This window comes from Porites lutea, chromosome 8 (assembly GCF_958299795.1).
Source record: "Porites lutea chromosome 8, jaPorLute2.1, whole genome shotgun sequence".
Lineage (NCBI taxonomy): Eukaryota > Metazoa > Cnidaria > Anthozoa > Scleractinia > Poritidae > Porites > Porites lutea.
In genome coordinates this window covers 22,779,474-22,799,801 of record NC_133208.1, presented here as the reverse complement: position 1 = coordinate 22,799,801, position 20,328 = coordinate 22,779,474, and the positions used below count along the sequence as shown (strand labels likewise).

Here is a 20,328-nt window from a genome sequence, read left to right as displayed (position 1 = left end):
AAGAGAAATCTCGTTCCGGCTAGAAGCTTTCCCTCGTAAACGAAAGCGGGACCTCAAAACTACGTTCAAACTTGGCAACCCTGGAAAGTTAACCAAACTGGTGAACTTTTTTGTCGCTGCCGGAATTTAAATGCAAGCGGGTGATATATCACTCAACCCTGGTCCGGTAAACCACGCTAAGCGACCTTTGTGTTCAGTTTGTCTCAAGACGATCCGAAGGAACCAAGGTGAGGCTTCATGTCAAGCATGCAATGGTCTTTTTCACCTGAAGTGTATCGGAATTTCGTTCAAGGTATGCAAGTGTTGTAAAAGCTGTAGCGAAGCAGAGGTGGTAGTCACTGAGCAAGTTAGCGAGAGCGAGAACACAGCATACCCTAAACTTAAAAGTCTTTCGGAGTTGTTGCTTTCGAAGGGCTTGAAAGTATGTCATCAAACCATCCACTCCCTGCTACCAAAGATTGACCAAGTTCGAGCTTTACTAGAGTCACGTAAAGGAATCAGCATTCTTGGCGTTACTGAAAGTCATCTTTCCAATAATGTTAGTGATACTGAAGTAACGATTGATGGCTATAAACTTTACCGAAAGGATCGACAGAGTAATCGCAGAGGTGGTGGGGTTCTTGTTTATTTAGCGGATTCTTTATCGGCTCTTAGACGAGAAGATTTAGAAAAACCCGAGCTAGAAGCTATCTGGATAGAACTTATTCAGCCTCATTCAAAAGGGATTCTGTTAGGAACATTTTATCGTCCCCCAGATGGATCTGATTTCTTGGATGCGGAGTTTATGTCGTCGTTTGAGAATGTTTTAGAAGTTGCCGATGCCGAAAAGAAAGAAGTGATTATAATGGCGATTTAAATTGTAATTTTTCACCTGGTGCGAGGTGTCAGGGAGAAACAAAGAAGCTCAAGAGCATTCGTCAAAGCATGAACATGACACAGGTTGTTAATGACCCTACAAGAGTCACAAGGGAATCCCAAACTCTTATTGACATTAGCTGTACTTCTCTACCACAGAGTATTACCTCAGTCAAGGTGGTCAAGTCAGCATTCAGTGATCATGACATGACGGCTTTTGTTAGAAAGTTGAACTCGCTTAAGTTTAAACCACGAACGATAAAATGCAGAAACTACAGCAAGTATTGTCCTACACGTTTTAATGAAGATCTGTCATCTGTCTCCTGGGACAACCTCAGTGAGTGTCAGGATGTCGATAACGCGTGGTTGAACTTCAAAACCTGTTTCTTGCACGTGGCTGATAAACATGCACCTCAAATTGAAAAGCAAGTTCGCGGCAGAAACACCCCTTGCTTGGCAAACGAGATAAAGAAAGTAATGGCCGAGAGAGATCATTTTTACCGCCAAGCTCGCAGGAAAAACACCGAATTACACTGGTCCAGATACAAGAGTTTGAGAAATCAGGTTACTGCCATGATTAGAAAAGCAAAATCCAGCTACAACCGCAGAATCATAGAAGAAAATTCTGATGATCCCAAGAATTTCTGGAAAGCTGTTAAGAAAGTCCTTCCCAACAAATCGGTTACACCTCAACCGTCAGCTTCTATTGAGCCTATCACAGTAGATGGAAAAAAACAGCCACGGATGCCCTTACTATTGCAAACGGTTTCTGTACATATTTTACAAATGTTGTGGAAAAGTTGCTTTCTAGTATTCCACCTCTTAACAGGAACCAACTGAGCACAGAAGCATGTTTGAATAATTCAAGTCAATCTTTGTTCAGTATCAGCCGCGTTTGTTCATCGTCAACTTAGGCTGCTTAAGACATCGAAAGGTACAGGACTTTGACGGAATTCCAGCCTGTTTACTAAAGGATGCGGCTCCAAGCATCTCAGCTCCGCTAATAGTCATAATAAATCTCTCGATTTCTTCTGCAGTTTTACCGGAGGAATGGAAATATGCAAGGGTGGTTCCACTTTATAAAGATGGGGATAAGAAGTGTATGGATAATTACCGTCCCATTTCCGTTTTACCGGTGGCTTCGCAGATCCTTGAAAGAGCCGTGCAAATACAGCTCCTCCAACATTTAGATACGTCCAGTCAGCTATCTCCCTTCAAGTGTGGTTTTCGAAAAAATCATTCTACCCAGGACGCGGTTACGTACTTCACGGATTGTATTAGGAAAGGCATTGACGAAGGTTGTGTTACAGCAGCGGTGTTTGACGACTTTCGAAAAGCCTTCGACAGTGTCAATCACCAACTTCTCCTAAAGAAACTGCCTCGGTATGGTATCAACAACCATAAACTGAGGTGGTTTAAGAACTATCTTACGAGTCGATGTCAATCTGTTGGAGTCTATGGCAGCGCACAGTCTACACCTCAGCAGATAAAATCTGGCGTCCCACAAGGGTCCATACTTGGTCCAATTTTGTTTTAGATTTACATGAATGACTTGCTTAACTGTTTACTTCAGTCAAAGATCCTACTTTATGCGGACGGTGCTGTCCTTTTCAACGCTGATTCCAATATCGGAAACATAAGTACCGTTTTGAATAAAGATCTAAAACAGTTGCATTCCTGGACCCATCTTAATAAGCTGTGCATTCATCCTGTGAAGACCGAATACGTTCTTTTCGGCACTCAACAACGAATCGCTTCGGCTACCCTTTCGGATGGACCATTTAGCTTATTCCTCGGGAATAAGCCGATAAATCAAGCACAACATTACAAATACCTTGGTGTGCTAATAGATGCAAATCTCAATTTCAAACAACACGTGGATAAGCTATTGGTTAAGATTTCCAAGAGAATCGGTGTCCTCGGAAGAATTAGAAACAATCTAACTGTCGATGCAGCCAATAAAGTTTATCAGTCTCTTGTTCTGCCGGTTATGGATTATTGCCATGTTGCTTGGAGCAGCATTGGGAAAAAAAAAAAAACGTGATAAGTTAGATCGAGCACAAAGAAGAGCAGCTAGGATTGTTTTGAAGACCAAAGATTCAGACGCTGAGAACAATTTAAAGTGGCTTCCCTTGTCTATGAGGCGTGATATGCACACCATTAATTTGACTTTTAAATGCTTGAAGGGATCCCCTCCATTATTTTTTTAAATTATTTTAAAGTTTTTAGAACAGCCCACAACACGAGGGGAAGTGGGCACAACTTGCTGCTCCCCAAGGTCAGAACTGAGACGGCAAGGAAGTCTTTTTTTTTTGTTTTAATGGATCTAAACTTTTTAATAATATTGCAAGTGAAATGAAGGATTCCAAGTCAGTTGTGATTTTTAAAACTCGTATTTTGGAATTATATAGATCAAAAGTTTTTTAGTTACTTGTTAAGTTTTTGTGTTAGCTTAGCTTTTAAATGCATTTTAATTGCTGTATTTTAGCTTTTAAAACAATTTTTTAATCTTGTTGTATTTTTAACTTTTAGTGTATTTTTAGTTACTGTAATTTATATATTTTATATATTTACTTTATTTTTTTTTCCAGGGCCCTCATTGATAGCAGCATTTTATGCTGAAGAGATAACCATGGCTAAATAACATTTATTGTTATTATTATTATTATTATTATTATTATTATTATTATTACTATTACTAATATTATTATTATTATTATTATTATTATTATTATTATTATTATTAATGTCAGTTTGGCTGCGTATACAGTAGTAGTGTATATAGTCATCTATCATAGGCTGCACAAGTTGCAATTGATGCTCGTGGTGTTGCAAGATGACAAGTTATGGAAAATTTCATTTGCCTTTTGCCTGTTGCAGGAGCTCCCTACGAGATGCTCAGCACAAAACCTTGTTGATTTAGGTGGTAGTCATTGAGGACGACTGCATCGTCACATTCAAACCAGTTGCACTTTTCACTCAAGCCATAGCAGAGCTGGTACAAAATGGCGACTATCTGTTTTTTATTTAACCCTATGCTATGTGCAGAATGTGAAGGGTCTGTCACTCCATCCTGAACTGCATCAAATAGTCTTGGTGCCCCAGAAGACACACAAACAAGCTTTAATTTTATTGAGTCATACATTGGCTCACTTGAAACAACCATAAACTCAGACTTTCTAAATATCAGGCTTTAAGATCCTTAAGTTCTCCTCATGTTGAAATAGAACGAAAGGGAAAAGTTAGAGCTAATTTTCTCTAATTTTTTAATCTTCAAATCATAAGAACTTGGCCCCAAATAGATATGGGCTAGTCAAGGGAGCTAAACCTTATTAGCTATATATTATATAATTAACGCATGTGCAGTAGAAAATACCAACAACAAAATTTATGAAAAGCAAAAATAAGTGCAACATGGAAGTACCAGAGGAAGAAAATTCACTTCAATATCTCAGGGAGAAAATGCAATTTTAGATATGACTTTGATCTTTACTATTTTAAGTATTTTCACTGTTGTGTGCATATTTGCAATTTTCTAGTATGTAGCAATGTGGGGAGAAAAGGGAAGGATTTTTGATGGTTAGGGTTACCTCAATAAAACACATCTGTAATATGAAACATCTTGTGCCACACTCCTGTTTTGGCTCATCTAGTTCTTTATTTTAGAAATATAAGGGGCATCTTGGATTCAAAAGCCTCCATATTACAAAATGTCATTTCTAGAGTTTGGGTCTTTAGTTTTATATCACCTAGTCAAAAATGGAAACATACAATTTCATAGACCTGGGTAGGATATCTTTGAAATTTTATCAGTCGCAGAATTAGGGCACTGCACCTGGTCTGGACACTGGTGGTTAGGAAAGGGGTATCTCTGAGAAGTAATCACTGGCAGAATCACTGCACTACACCGTAATTTTTAGGGAGTTATTATAACTCCAAAAATGGAGTAAAAATTTTAGGTACAGGATAACCCCTTTTTTGGGGTTATTTTAACTCCTAATTTAACTCCGAATTTGGGGTCATTTTTACTCCTGAAAAAGAGTTCTTTTTACTCCCAGTCTGGAGTTAAAATTACTCCGAAATGGGGTTACTTGTACCCCTTACATGGGTTGTTTTTACTCTTTTTGGAGTTAATTTAACTCTGAAAGTGGAGTTAAAATTTTAGGTACAGGATAACTCCTTTTTTGGGGTTATTTTAACTCCTCAATATCTGGAGTCACTTTTACTCCTGAAAAAGAGTTCTTTAAACTCCTTTTTGGAGTTAAAATAACTCCACGAAAAATAACTCCACTGTAAGGAGTTAAATTAGCCCCACTAGAGGAGTTATTATAACTCCCTGAAAATTACAGTGTAAGGTTGCACGTCTCTGAACAACAGGGCGTTCCTGAACCATAACTGACGTGAAATCGTATTATTGCAAGGAGATTGTCACAAGAACTGCAATTATGACTATATAAACGGACTAGCATTGATAATTTTTTTTTTCACAGCGTTTTATTCAAATCGTCGGACGTTTTTTACTCGGTCACAACTTACACGAAGAGATTTTTTCCCAGTAATCCAGTTAATAGAGGAGTTTTGCAGCTGTTACACAGAACCCCATCGAAGTTTGACGTGTCAGCGCGCAAGCCAAAACACGAAACAATAATCACTCATGGACCGCAACCGCTCAGAATTGTGAATGATCTGCGCCTTATTAGCCTTGAGACCAATCTCGCATATTACAAAAAAGACTTTGTCTTATCTGCACTCCACAAAGATAGAACAGATGACTAAGACGATGGTCGACGATGGTCGACGATGGTAATTTTTAAAAGAGGCGCCATTTTTCTTTGCTGCATTCGCTGCGATCCAATACCACCACAAACTTCCGTCCTGTGGCTCGCGCATACTCGCAACGTTACCACTTGCTGTTGGCTTCGTTTTGGTTTCTGTTTTTGGTTTTTTGGCTTTCGTTTTTTGATGTTTATAATTAGGTTTTGGTTTTGGTTTTCATTATATAATTTAAAAGAAAAAACAAAAACTGAAAAGTAAAAAGAAATAGATCGGTAAAAATAAAAAGGTTAGACACAAAAATAGAAAAGTAAAAAAATAAAAACCGAAATCTCAACCGAAAAGCAAAATAGCGAAGTGAAAATCAAAACCTTAAAAACGAAAACGGAAAAGTAAAAAATAAAAACCGAAATATCAATCGAAAAGCTAAATGGCGAAGTGAAAATAAAAAAGTTAAAAACAAAAATGGAAATTTGACAAATAAAAACGAAATCACTATGATGTCTTCATTGAAACTGAAACAAGCTTGTGGCCCTCTCCCATCTCTCAATCCCATGCTTCTATTTAAACCATTTTGGTTAGAAGGGTCTAACGACATAGCGATTTATGCTGGTTGGATCTTTCAAGTATGTAGCACCCCGGTACTATTCGCCTTGTACAACGGATTTACAACGCGCCATTTTCATATATTTCTTATAGTAAAGCTTCTTTATCTCTCGTAAAACATGGACCAAGAATCCTTTGACGACGCTCAAGGTTTTAAATTGGCCAATGATCATGAGTCCATCCCATCAGTTTTTGGCAGCTAATGTGGTCCTAATTGTCGTGACGTTTCAGTTCCTCATCTGTTTTCTTGCTTAGCTGGCGACTAAAAATCGTACTCTTTGTCTTGCACTTTTCAAATGGAATACTGAACTTTCTGTGCTATCTTGGTTGCAGTGTTTCTTGGTGTTGCATATAGGAACTACAACTAATTGTTAGTCCGCTTTTGTTTCATGGTGTGGGTATTGTTTAGTTTTTATGTCTTCTCCGCAACACCACGAAACTACCGTTATATTCAAGCTCTTACCACAGTTACCAGTCACATGCAGTGGTGTCTCCAAGAATTTGGCCGTTAATCGCCAATAAAATCCAGATGGTGAGAGAAGCTAAAATGGTTGTTACGAGGCAGGTTTAGTCGCGAAAAAGAAGAAAAGAAAACTGATGCGATAAAAACAGTCGCTTAGAAATCTCAAAAGGGAAATTTACCTTTCCATTCTCTTGTATGTGTTTCAATGCGCCTTGACTTGCGTCGTCCCGATCATGAACTATACATGTTTATAAAATGATGTGAATGCTATACGCGTTGTGATTGATCATTGCCCATGATCTATTAGAGTATACAGATACATAGATGTTGTCACGGGAAACTTGTTTAATTTGTTTTGTTCAAATAGCGTGCTGTTCTGAAAATGTTTTCACTTTGTGAAATCACGTGTTATCAATTATATCTGGTAGCAACCCAGTTTAATATTGAAAACCTAGTAAGAAAAAATATCCACTCATTCTACAACTTGGCAATTTGAAACAATAAAAAATCTTCAAAGGCTGATGATTAAAAGCCTTTATCTGACGCCGGGTAGTAAGTTAGTGGTCCCTAGAAGCATTTCAACGAGTTCAAATATAGAATGACGCAAGCTAAGTTTTAAACACTTATTCAGTAATCCGACTGTTTGAAAAATTTCTAAGTGTCATTTCAAACTTACAAGAAGTTTTTAAGTTGAATGAAATGCAGCCCAAAAGTGCCTGGTTAAGGTTTGCATAAGAACTTAAATAGTTATCAAAACGCTACAATAACTTTTTTGCGGTCCGAAAAATGACAGGAATCCACATGGAATATACAGCAAATTGATCCAAGCATTATAGAGAACACAAATCATCATCTTTTTATCTGCCAAAACCGGCCTATGGCTCAAAGCCAAGAGCGCTCTGAAACTGGACCTAGTTCCAATTGTCTTGAAAAGGGGCCTGGGTAGCAATGGCGTAAGACGTGTCCTTGATCCGTCCGCCACATATTCTATTTTTCCCGGGTGGTAAATGGAAGAACTGTTGAAAAAGATCTTGGAAAGGAAAAGAAGCGAGCGTTCCTCTTCAGAGGAGTCGAGCACTTCACCAGAAGCAAAAAAAGCGAGGAGTGATGAAGTAAACTCTCCTGAAGTAGTCGAGGAGCACGAGGTTGAAGACGAAATCTTTACGGTTTTGAACATGGCCGAAGGTTTTCATAAAGCTTTGGAGATAAATCGAAAGCTGGAAAAGCTAGACGCTATCCAAACAACAGTAAATGAAATCCATACGTCCCTTCAAAAATTGGAAGGAAGAATACAGAAGCTGGAATATTCGCAAACAACCGCCAGCCACGACATTGAGAACTTGAAAGAAAGCTTAAATAAAGCTGAGAAGCAACAGCAGAATTCGACAGCGAGCCTAACATTTTACCAGGAGAAAACAGATCTCGCTTTAACCGATTTGCAGAAGAAAAATGTTGTTTTAGAAGCTAAGCTTAAAGAGGTACAAGACAAGAATCTCTATTTGGAAGCCTACTCGAGGCGGGAAAATATAATTTTTGAAAATATTGTGCAAGAAACAGACAAAGAAGACACTGAATTAGTTGTTCGCACCTTCCTCGAGACGGAATTAGGATAAGCTCTTGATAAAAGGTAAAATTTGGCCAGTTGGTAAACCTCTCGAGATACCAGGATAGGTGAGAATGCTTCTTCATCATGTCATTACTCATTAGGTAACCAAGATTACGTTAGTATCGTTTGACCACATTTGCCACCCGTTATTATCAATTGCTAGATAATTATTTAGGCGATCGGAATAGAGGTTCGTAACAGATGGCGCTTCAGTTTTTCTTATCTGTCTGTAAGATTCTAGGTAAAAGTCCTAGCTTCCCCCCCATGTCCCTTTACGAAGAGGTTTCTTATTTAGTTGTGTTTATCTGTGCATGTTCTGTTTGGTTTCTATGTTTTAATAGCTTAATCATTTGTTTTAGAAGTAAACGCCTAGTACAAATTCCTATCATACCGTGCAGTGATTGTGGAGCTTTGACACCAGGTGATGTAAGGCTTCCTCTGCAAAGCTGCCCAAGAGAATATCTATGGCTTTGACAATAGCATCACTAAACGTCAGGGGATTAAGAGACAATACAAAGCGTAGAGAGGTGTTTAATTGGCTTCGCAAAAAAAATTACTCGGCATATATGCTACAAGAAGTCCACTGCACTGAAAATACTAATCACGTATGGTCTGCTGAATGGGGCTATCAAGCTATTTTTAGTACTTATAAGAGCAATAAAGCAGGGGTATGCATTTCAACAACAACTTCGATTTTCAAATAGAAAAAACTTACACTGACCCCCAAGGACGCTTCATTATTTGCGACATTAAAACCAATGAAAAGTGTTTTACTTTAGGGAACATATATGCTCCTAAATCGCTCCGCTACTCCAAGAGCAAAACAAAGCAAGCTAAACAACGCGAAACATTTCTGGAACAAACAATTGCCAGATTAGAAGCGGATATCGATAATAAAAACTCCGATGAAATGCACTCCTTACACCTGGAGGAACAATTGAATGAAAGCAGGCTTGAGCTTGAAAAGATAATTGAAATCCGCACCAAAGGCGCAATTTTGAGATCTAAGTCTAAATGGTATAATGAAGGAGAGAAAAACACCAAGTATTTTCTTAATTTAGAAAAACGACACTACAAGCAAGGGACAATAAGTCAAATTAAAATAAACGATAGCGAATTTGTCACCTCGGATAAAAAAATATTAACTGAATGTGTGGTGTGTTATAAAAATCTCTACTCATCCAAAGGTAACACATACAACCAAGATGGTACAACTGTTTTCTTTGAGGGTGGTGATGAAAGAGCCATTGACGAACATGAATTAACTTCGTGCGAAGGAGTTTTAACTGAAAAAGAGTGCCTTGAGGCTTTAAGAGATATGGAATCAGAAAAGACCCCTGGGACCGACGGCCTACCAGCCGAATTTTACAAAGTGGAAGAAACTTTAAATGGCCGAAGTGTAAAGTTAAAGCTTTAGGTGTCTGGCTTTCAAATGATCCGGAAGCAACTGCGACTTTAAATTATAATCAAAAACTAGATAAGGTCCGGAATGTTTTGAGCTGCTGGAAATACCGTAGACTTACCCTAGTTGGAAAGATAACGGTCCTAAAAAGTCTGGTTGCCTCTCAGCTCGTTTATGTGCTCTCACCTTTACATACAAATGTGAAAATTATCAAAGAAGTAAACAAGTTATTTTTTTCATTCCTCTGGAATGGAAAAGGAGATAAAATCAAACGAGACATTATAACAAACGATTATGCTAATGGAGGACTTAAAATGATAGACATACAGTCTTTTAACAAGTCCCTGAAAGCTACATGGATTAAAAAATATCTGGATGAAGAGAACCAGGGAAAATGGAAATATTTTTTTGATATAGAGTTAGAGCGATTTGGAGGCACAATAGTCCTCACTAGTAATTTAAACAAGAAAGATACCATTGAGAATCCCAAGATTAAGAATAACTTTATAAAAGAGATACTTTCAATCTGGGCGGAAGTCAATTTTGATGAAAACATAACGTCCGAGAAACAATTTCTTGAACAAACTTTATGGTACAACTCACTCATTAGAATCGATAACTGCCCCGTCTTCTATCGTGAATGGTTTGATCGAGGCGTTACGAAAGTGAAACATTTGAAAGATGAACATAACAAATTTTTATCACTAGCTGAGCTGCAGCAAAAATACAGCCTCAAAGTTTGTCTTTTAAAGTATTTCGGACTAGTGTCTGCTCTAAAATCTCTTTGGACTACATGTAAAACAAACTGTATCAAAAACTGCAACAATTATGAAACCTTTGTAGTAAGATTAACAGAATGCCAAAGTGCGAGCAAACTTGTATACACCAAGTTGCTTTCTACAAAATGCAAGTTACCATCCCATAATCAACAGAAATGGCTAAAAGACTGCAACGAAAATGATGTGGAGGCGATTAATTGGCGGGAAGCCTACCAGTTGGCCGCTAAATATACTAAAAGTACAAGAATTATTGAATTCCAATATAAATTTTTACATAGACGAATATCAACGAACGACTTCTTAACAAAAATTGGCGTAAAAGACAACCCAAATTGTTCTTTTTGTAATAATGAACCAGAGAAACTTCTTCATCTTTTTTGGTCTTGTCCTAAAGTGGCCTTCTTCTGGCATAGTTTATCTCTTAAGCTGACTTTGCTCCACATTACACCGGAACATTACACATTAGATATATTTGTTGCACTTGGTCTAAAGCCGGATTCTTCAAAAAACTGCCAGCAAATTAATTTCCTTTTCCTTCTAGCCAGAAATTACATCTGGATTAGCAAAAGAAGGGAAACCTCGCCAAAGATAGCAGGCTTCCTGCAATACCTCAAATCATTCTACCACATAGAGACCACTGCAGGTCCCATTTTACCAAAAAAATGGGAAAATGTGAGCTCCTTATTTAAGTAAGCCTTTGATTTTTTATACATTTGTATATCTCGATCCTCTGCTCATTTTCTCCAGCATTAACCTGGTGTATCTTTTGCTTCACAATCGCTGCCTCTTTAAGACACTTAAGATATAAGTGCGTTTACCGTGAATGTTTGGTTTTGTAAATGTTGGTTTTGAAGTACAATTACTAATTAGAACTGCTTGTAAATAGTGCATTGTAGTGTGAGTAGTGAGTAGGTAGTGTTGTAAGTACTGAGTATTGTAAGTCTTTACATTGTAAACAGAGTAAGTACCTTAGTCTATTGTATTCTAAATATTGTATTGTAAGTAGTGTAAGTATCGTAGTGTTTGTAAGCATTTTTGATTGTTGATTGTCGATTGAATAAATGTTATTAAAGATAAAAAAAAAAAAAAAAAATTGTGTTGAGTCGAGAATTGATTTTCCAAGGCACAATCAGCTAAGCTTAGTAAGCTAAACACCGACGAAACCTTTTTATTGCTGGCACAGAATATTTTAGTACAATAGCTCAACCACACGACCACATACCTGAGTTCTGCCTGTCAAAACCATTTGGAAATCACACAATTATACACTTTCGCAGCACTAATAAGACTATCTACAACCACGCATAATCTTCTCACGTTGAACACGAGCAAAATATCATCAAATAACTCTGAAAAACTCAGCCTATTGGAAGACTTGGCCCGGGTCAAACTTCACCTGGAATTTTGCTCTCGCCCAATGAATTTGACTCCTTAAAGCCTATTCCCGAAAAGCGGACAATATCGTACCTTTCTCTCTCAGCGCGGATCAGGGCCATTGATTCGTTTAGCCAAATGAAACGAGAATACAATACGATATTGGACGATGCAGACTCTGCGAATCGTAACGACTTTGTCCCATCCTAGAGAGATTTACATGATCAGGGGCACCCAATGAACCTGTTCCTCAAAATATTGTTCTTCAGGCCAATTTCTACCGGCTGGGAGATTTGGAAAAAAAAATGTATATCCTTGGAAGGAATGTTGCTGGGAAATAGACAATTAAGGGTGTCTGAGGGGATTTGATGTCAGAATAGCTATGTGCTACTTGCCCCCTACCCCCCCCCCCCCCCCCCCCCCCCACTGAAGGGTTAATGTACGCCCTATGACCACACCCAATGTCCTTGTTTTGAATGGAGTCTGCTAGGAACAATTTTTGGCTTGTAGGTCATGTGCCCTAATTTCAAAAACACTTTAAGTGGGCTCCTCTTTCACTGAAATTAGTTTAACTTTTTTAAACTAACCCAGACCAATGAAAACTATACTCACCGCTCGCAGAGTGCTGGCAGTTTTTACCGTCTCCATTGAAATGCTGTTGACATGAACAGCTGTAGGACCCAATGGTGTTCGTACATAAAGCGAACTTGTGACAGCTGTGTAAACCGCTGGAGCATTCATCAACATCTGCGAATAAAGATTCAGGGCGCTGATGTATCAAACATTTTTGACGTTTTCAAGGCTTCATGTAAGAGTTGATTTTAGCATTTAGATGCATTGTGTCTATTTTTAAGAGCATTTTATAGTGGAAAAACATTACAAACATTCAGTGTTCGGCATTCATAAAAAAAGCTATTAGATGCTCATTGGAAACTAAGTCCATCGATTGATGCAATGCAACATATAAACAGATGGAGGATAGTGGGTTTGAAACCAGATAAACTTCAGACATGTTTCACAAGGAGACACAGTATATGCAGGCTTTTGAACTTCTTTTTACATAGAACTCATTTCTAACAGTAAATGAGTTCTTTGCACAGCTCTCTCAATAATAAATTTCAATGCTAAGATACAAGAATATCAATCAATCGACATGAAGATCCTTGAAACGGTACTACTTAAGTGTAGGTTTTATGTAGCTCGGCTCAGGGCTCAGCAATTGCTGTACAATGACTCATTTTTAAAACAAACAAACGTACCATTGCAAGTCCTCCCATCTCCTGTGTATCCTGCTTTACACGCGCATGCGTACGATCCCACAGTATTGGTACAGACTGCATTGACGTCACGACAGCTATGATCGTTGGTAGAACACTCGTCGACATCTGAGAACACAAAATTACTCAAAATATAAGAAATAGATATTACTTCATGGTTTGTGAGTGCGTACCGATTTTTACTCACGAGTTGTGAAGGATTACAGACGAAAGAGCGAGATACGGGCGAGTAAGTGATTCTTCAAAACCAGAGAATAAAGATCGTACAAAGTAACCAACCATGAAGCAATTTGTTTAGTTTATTTGTACTTTTACACTATCAATCGCGAGATAAAATCAATACAAACACAAGGATTGCGAAGAGAGATATATTTACTACTATCAACATTGCAGTATTCAACAGTTTTTGAAATGTTTAAATTTGTTTTCGATAACTCCAAGAAAAATTAAAAACGTGATTTTTAAAAGCTATATCTCACATAATACTACAAGTTTGAACGTGCAGTGAGAATGTTCCAACACGTTCAGGGGCCCGTTTCTCGAAGCTCCCGGTAATTACCCGGCCCGTTAAGCTGTTTTGTTTTCCATTTTAGAAGGGAGTTTTAAAAGTTTTGAAAATGATACAGTAGAGTTATTAGCTAACGAAACAAAATGGACTTCATTAGAGGTCAGAACACACCCCACTATTCTTGAGACTTTGATTTGAAAATATGATTCCGGGCCCGTTAAGTTACCGGGACCTTCGAGAAACGGGCCCCTGAACCGTAAAGACGTACCAAGTACAAAAATGTACAAAGTTTCAAGAAAAGAGTTTAAGCCGTATGTTCATGGATTTGTAATTCAACTAATCAGGGTCCGAATGTAATACTTTAAATGGTCTGTACCTCTTTGGAGAAGATTCTTGGACTGCTAACTTATGGATTGATTTATATTCAAGCTGGTGATTGAAATTCTGAATTGGCCTCCTTGAATTACAACGCCGGAGAAAAGTGACACCGCTTGTTTACTTTGCCTAGCTAATGTCCGTTTTGTTTTGACCAAAAGGCCATTCGTGACGTCTTTTGTAATGCTGTAGTCGTGATTTTTCTCTTCGAATACCTTTTAAATTCGGCAATCACATCATACCATGAACTCAAGGGGGGAAGGGGGGGGGGGGGGCTAATATTCTTCGATTCTCCGTTGTCTTCTCATTCGCTGATGCATGATAAATTCGCCTGGGGAATTTCTTCTAAAAACACTCGACTCGCCTTTTATCATTAAAAATTCCTTAAATAGAGCAATAATCTGCTCAGTTTTCTTTCTGGTGTTTTCTTTTCTTGTCCTTCGGGAAATTCTTCGAGTGAGACTTTATATGCTTGAAGTGCCCGATCGAAGAAAACGTAACTATTTTAGTGAAAGCGGACAGTGAAAGGCGGGAAAACCGATACGATGTTTTTAATAGTGGATTTTCGTCTGCGGCCTGTAATTGGCTATACCATAATTCTTACTTGTGAGAAAAATTGTCCCACCATTAAATTGCCAGTAATTTTTAACAGATAATATTTACTTGTCATATTACCTTATGGTAAATCTCATTACATTAATAATAATTACAGATACTTGACCTGTCGTAGAATAAGGTTGATGTGAACTGCGGAAATACAAATTTAAATGAATATATATCTGATCGTCGCAGTGTATGGTAGTTGCAATTTAATCAATTGCAATTAACAACGACATGATCGTGGCAGTGGTTTCTTTTCATTCTATGATTCATTCCGTTCACGAACTGGTAATCAGCAAAAGTAAGTATTTTTAAATTCATCCTCGATTATGAGAGCCCGGCGTTTACAAGTCAGAAGTATACTGCCGTTTTGAAATCAGGAGAACACTTTGAGCAGCCAAAGATGAAAGACACTTGCTCAGTTGTTTAACAACTGTTCATCATAGTCCGATAGTCTTTTCCTGAGACCCCATGATAGCTGGGATTCATGGAGAAATTGTTGAGAATTAAAACCCGAAAATGAGGGGGAAATTTGTTTTCTTTCGACGCTGCCATCGATGGGTGAGTGGAGCTACGGTTGTTGTGATGTCGGAAACTCCCGCCCGTATTAAATATAATATTTGCCCCAGCTCTGGGGTTTTTATTATTCATTTGGATATTGCAAGAGAGAGTCATCGTCGCCCTTCTTCGTCGGCGTCATCGTAGTCGTTGAGGAAATTTATACCTCTGTGGCCTGTGACAGTCGTGGCGATATATTCTGAACTTACAATATGTAAGGTTTGCTTTTTTCAGTTTGCTGACTGTTGTTTTCCTTGCACAATGATTCGTAAACTTTTTTCTCACTTTCGTTAAGGCTAGTACTACTACCTGCGGATACTTTCGTTATGTTAGTTATGGTATTTTCGCACATTGGTTTAGTTTGAACCAGATGTTTAAATTTTCGGTTTCGTTTGCTACTGAGGTAGAAAGAAACAGACCATCGCACGGATGTTTTAATAGAGGTCTTTGCTCGACAAAAGACTTAAAGAGAGCAACCGGGCGCCTTTCACCCCCAGCAATGAATGACGTGACTTAAAGTCCTTGTTGTTATCATGTAGTCATGTTATCATGTTCATTTAAATGCCTGAAAAGTGGAACTGTCATGGCTTGCGTGTGGTTGTCACCGTTTTTGTTCTTTCTTTTCTACTCAAAGCGTAGTCTGTTATCAGTAGCTTGTTTGGTTTCTCTGGCTCATTTCCCTCGATTTTGTTGACAGTATTTTTCTCTTACCACCGTATTTTCAATACAGTTAGCCAGAAAGACGTTTTTTTATTGTGTTTGAGTGTTTGGATTTTTTTAAACTTTTCTATTGTAGTTTTGCGTACATGAAATCAAATCGTTGTTTGCTGAAAACAATGGCCATTTTCTTAAATTTTGTTGTTAAAACAGCTCTAATCTGATTGGTTCTTGGTGGTTTCTTTTTTGTTTTCAACCAATCAGAAACCTTTTGTAATCTGCACTCGTGTTACAAATTTGCACTCGTGTAACAGAAGAACTGCACTCCTTTCTCAGCCAATCAGAATTGAGTAGTTTTTTTCGTGTATATTATTAGGCCTAAAAAAATGATCGCAAGTTTGAACAATCACCATCGTTCCACGTATCCGATGATATAAACTAGCTGCTTGGCTCCGCTTTTCTATTTTCTTACTACATACAGTCAATACTAAAATTAATTTAAACTCCTGCCAAACCAAAACTTTAACTGTAAAAAGCGAGGAGAGCACAAAAGACTCTCGTATTGCTGTCGTTGCTGTTCAATCTAAAAAAAGAACATATCATACAAACGAAATTAAACTCAAACGGCTCACCAGTGCATGTGAATCCATCCCCTGTGAATCCTGCTGTACATGCGCATGCGTAAGATCCAACAGTATTACTACACACCGCATTAACGTCACAGCTGTGAGACTTGGTAGAGCACTCGTCGACATCTGGCGAAAAAAGTGAGGAAGCTTTCTTGTTTAGTGATGCAGCAAACTCTGAATCAATACCTTATAGGTGAGACTTCCTCTTAGCTCTATAGCAGAACGAGCTAGTAGTAAGAGGGAGTATTCGAGGGAGTAAATTTCCTTTCTGAAATGCATAACGAATCAATGCGAATTTTTATTAATTATAAGAGCAAAGTACCCTGTTTGCTCAGTTTGCATACTAAAGATCAATTTCGTTAAGATAGTTTTGTCGGACGTGCGTTTCAGTTTGGGTTTTACGGAAAAAAAAAGCTTGAACGTCCCCAAAATCGATCTTTGATTTGAGCGAGGTTAAGCGGAAATAATGCTAAATATGCTTTAAAATACGCATTTAAAAATCAAATAGGATAATTGAACAAAAAAGAAGACAGGAGAGAAAGGAGTCCCAGGTCTTACGATAGATTAGAGCCTGGTCACCTACTCAGTTTTTTTTAGGCTATAATTTTGCCAGATACATATTTCTAGTTTTACTTAATTATTATTTCGAACCATTTAGGTTGTATGTCCATCGTTAGAAAATACAGGCACATCGTTTTGGAAGCGTGTTTTACAATACCGCAACAGCTTACCAGAGCATGTTTTTCCATCGCCTGTGAATCCTGCTTTACATGCGCATGTGTAAGATCCAACAGTATTACTGCAAACCGTATTAACGTCACAGCTGTGCGAGCTGGTAGAACACTCGTCGATATCTGCATGAGAATTGTAAGTTACGTAAAGCGTTAGAATAACTAACATTAAATCTACCTGATGGTTTACATCTGGTCGCTAAGGTTGGATGTTTCCATTTTTTTTGTTCTTGTTTGTTTTTTTTTTTTTATGTTTTAACAAATATGGTTTTAAACTTTTTTTCCAAAATGACATGACAGTGTTGAGCTTTTGCACACAAACATTGCACCTTCAATGGTTTCGTCGTCTTATTTAAGAACCTTCAGATTGGAGTAGGTTTTTTTTTGAAAAACAATTTATTGTGTGAAATTTCAAAGTTACGATATGTGTGGCTCCATCTCGACTTATGGGTCGCTTGGGAGAGGTGTCGCACATGGAGGATCAACTGTATCTCAAATACCATTGCAAGGTTTTCCATCTCCTGTGTACCCAGCATTACACGAGCATTTGTATGAACCCACGGTATTCTGACATACGGAGTTGACGTCACAGGAATGGGAACCAGTGGTACATTCATCCAAGTCTAAAAAGAAAGCACACAGAGGCTTCTTGTCAAACAACATGACTTTTTTTAGTTAATGAAGCTTGTTTAAAAATAATATACTGTGGTGTAGTTGGGTAATTGACGTACACTGGCAAGGCAACAAAAAAAATGTTTGAAAAAAGGAACTTGCAGAAAGGGTCGTAGGCGTGCCCCGAGTTAACGTATGTACTTATGTTCGTTAATAATTTGCAAAGAGGTGTTTAGAAAACCGGGTTCAAAAGTAAGCGGAGGTTAGCGCGACTTTTTTCGTGAATCCAACGTATGAACGTTTTCTCGTTCTTCTTTTGATTACGCCCATTTCAGGCTTTTGCGGCCATTTTTAGGTCAATGGACATTCTTTTAATGCAAATGTATACGACTTGTTTCCCTATGTTTGTGATAATGAAACTGATTGGTGTTACCCTCTCTTCCCTTCCATGCAGTCTGTCTAACCATCTGCCTAACATGCTGTAATTGTGTTTCGACCTTTTCGAATGTAGTTTTAACTCAGTAGATTCACTATCTGGAACGTGAAGATTAAGATATACAGTTATAAATCTCCATAGTGCTACGCTTAGTACCTTTAAAACACGTGTAGTTGTAACAGTTAGTACATGGCACATCATTCCAAGTGTAACCATGCTTGGCGCCAAGAGTGTGAACACAGTCTTCGTTTTTCCAGTCGTTCGGTTGCTGTGGAGCCCAGAACCTAAAACTGCTTATTTCTTTGTTTGTCCACACAAAGGAGCCCTCCACACTTCGGTCATTGAGTCCAATCCAAGATCTCTCTCCGTTGTGACGGTGTTGAATGTAGACATTTTCTTCTTGATTGTGAACCGTTACCAAATTGGAACTCATCGTAGAACAGTTTGACTCAGCGGTAAGCCACGAGGCGCATGCACGACTTGTGAAGTAACAGTAGCCCCCAAAATAACTCCATCTCGGCTGGCAAATATCTGTGATAAAGATATAAAACGACTGTGGAGTTTAGAAATCCCCACACATTTGGTCCACAGGCTTTCCCAAGGCTTAGTAGGGAGAACGGAATAATCGAGAAGCGCGAGAAATGGAGGCAAGCAACGCGAGCGACAGGGCACGGGAAATCATTGTCCTACCAAGAACTCTTGAATATATGTAAGTTGGACACTTTAGAGTGTAGGAAAAAGCAGCAATCTCTGATCCTATTATTTAAACGTATTAAGAATATAGGGCCGAAATACATTAGAGACTTTTTTAGCATAAGAGAGACGTCTTACAATTTAAGAGGAAATGGTGTTAATCTTTGCGTTCCCAAATTTAATCTTAATTTCATGAGGAACTATTTTACATACAAGTGCGCTCAACTATGGAAGAAACTTCCAAAAGATGTCAAGTTGGCCGATAATGTTAATATTTTTAAGTCTAAGCTAAGGTCGACTCAGCTGTAATTTTTTTATATTTTTAACTATTAATAATTAGTTTTTTTGTTTTTGGAATTTTTATAATTTTTTATATTCATGTGTACATAGATTATAGATTGTATGTATATATAGTTTTATTATTATTATTATTGTTATTACTATGATTATTATTATTAGTATTAGTATTATTATTATTATTATTATTGTGTTTAAAACACTAGATTTTTATTATAACTGTAGTTTTAATGCACGTGCGTATTTTGAACAAGCACTTGTGCTCTTAGGCGTTTACGTGGGTAAATAAATTATTGATTGATTGATTGATTGACGAGACAGCTTCACAAACATCATTCCAACTCCTTGTGCGGCCGATACGCTTAGCAGGAGGAAAAGAGGAAAATCAAACTGACGAACCCAAATTGAGAACATTTTCTACATGGGGTAATCAGTACCAAAAACATTGAAAGACTTCCAGGGAGCTAATATCTAAAATGATCGCCTTCCTCTATTAATGAAATGACTCTCGTATAAGTTATCTCTTTATGCATTCATAATGAATTAGTTGTGAGTAATCAGTAAAACCTATGTGTTACTAAAGCTACAATTCCATAAACCCGTTCTTACCTGACAAGACAGTATATGATACTGAGAGAGGGTCGTACTTTGACTCGTACAACTCTTTTAAACAAACTCGAACTCCTGTTGTGTTGATATACTGAAAAATGAGTTATGTGACGATAAGAGTGCATTTGATAATGCAGAATTCCTTAATTATTTCGTCTTAGTCTCGACAATATAATGTACTTTGCTAGTGATTGGCGTTAATACTGTATTAACTGCAGTTTTACCGACTAATACTTGAGCCCCGTGCAATTAACCGGACACAACATTGTTGGCCAACAACTCCCAACATTGTTGGATCAGTGGGGGTGAGTTCAAGCAACTCGCTCGCTACACTATGAAGTACCAGGAATCTGGTTTACATCTTGGTCTTTATTCTTCTTTGACTTCTGCTAACAACAATGTTGGGAGTTGTTGGCCAACAATGTTGCGTCCGTCTAGACGAGGCTTTAGTTTATTAGGGTTAAGGTATACGTCATTGGCATTGCTTA

At 37.9% G+C, this 20,328-nt stretch overlaps 1 protein-coding gene across 1 annotated transcript in view; it reads right to left on the bottom strand.

Moving 5' to 3' along the window:
* The window catches only part of LOC140947023 (uncharacterized), a 38,282-nt gene that overhangs the window by 13,758 nt on the left and 4,196 nt on the right, over positions 1–20,328 (bottom strand). Inside the window, exons 9-15 of the mRNA XM_073396104.1 lie at positions 19,841–19,931; positions 18,398–18,772; positions 17,694–17,816; positions 17,194–17,316; positions 16,466–16,588; positions 13,118–13,243; positions 12,471–12,605 (exon numbers count right to left, since the gene is read on the bottom strand). Coding sequence (XP_073252205.1) covers positions 12,471–12,605; positions 13,118–13,243; positions 16,466–16,588; positions 17,194–17,316; positions 17,694–17,816; positions 18,398–18,772; positions 19,841–19,931 — 1,096 coding nt within the window. The remainder of the gene's footprint in view (positions 1–12,470; positions 12,606–13,117; positions 13,244–16,465; positions 16,589–17,193; positions 17,317–17,693; positions 17,817–18,397; positions 18,773–19,840; positions 19,932–20,328) is intronic.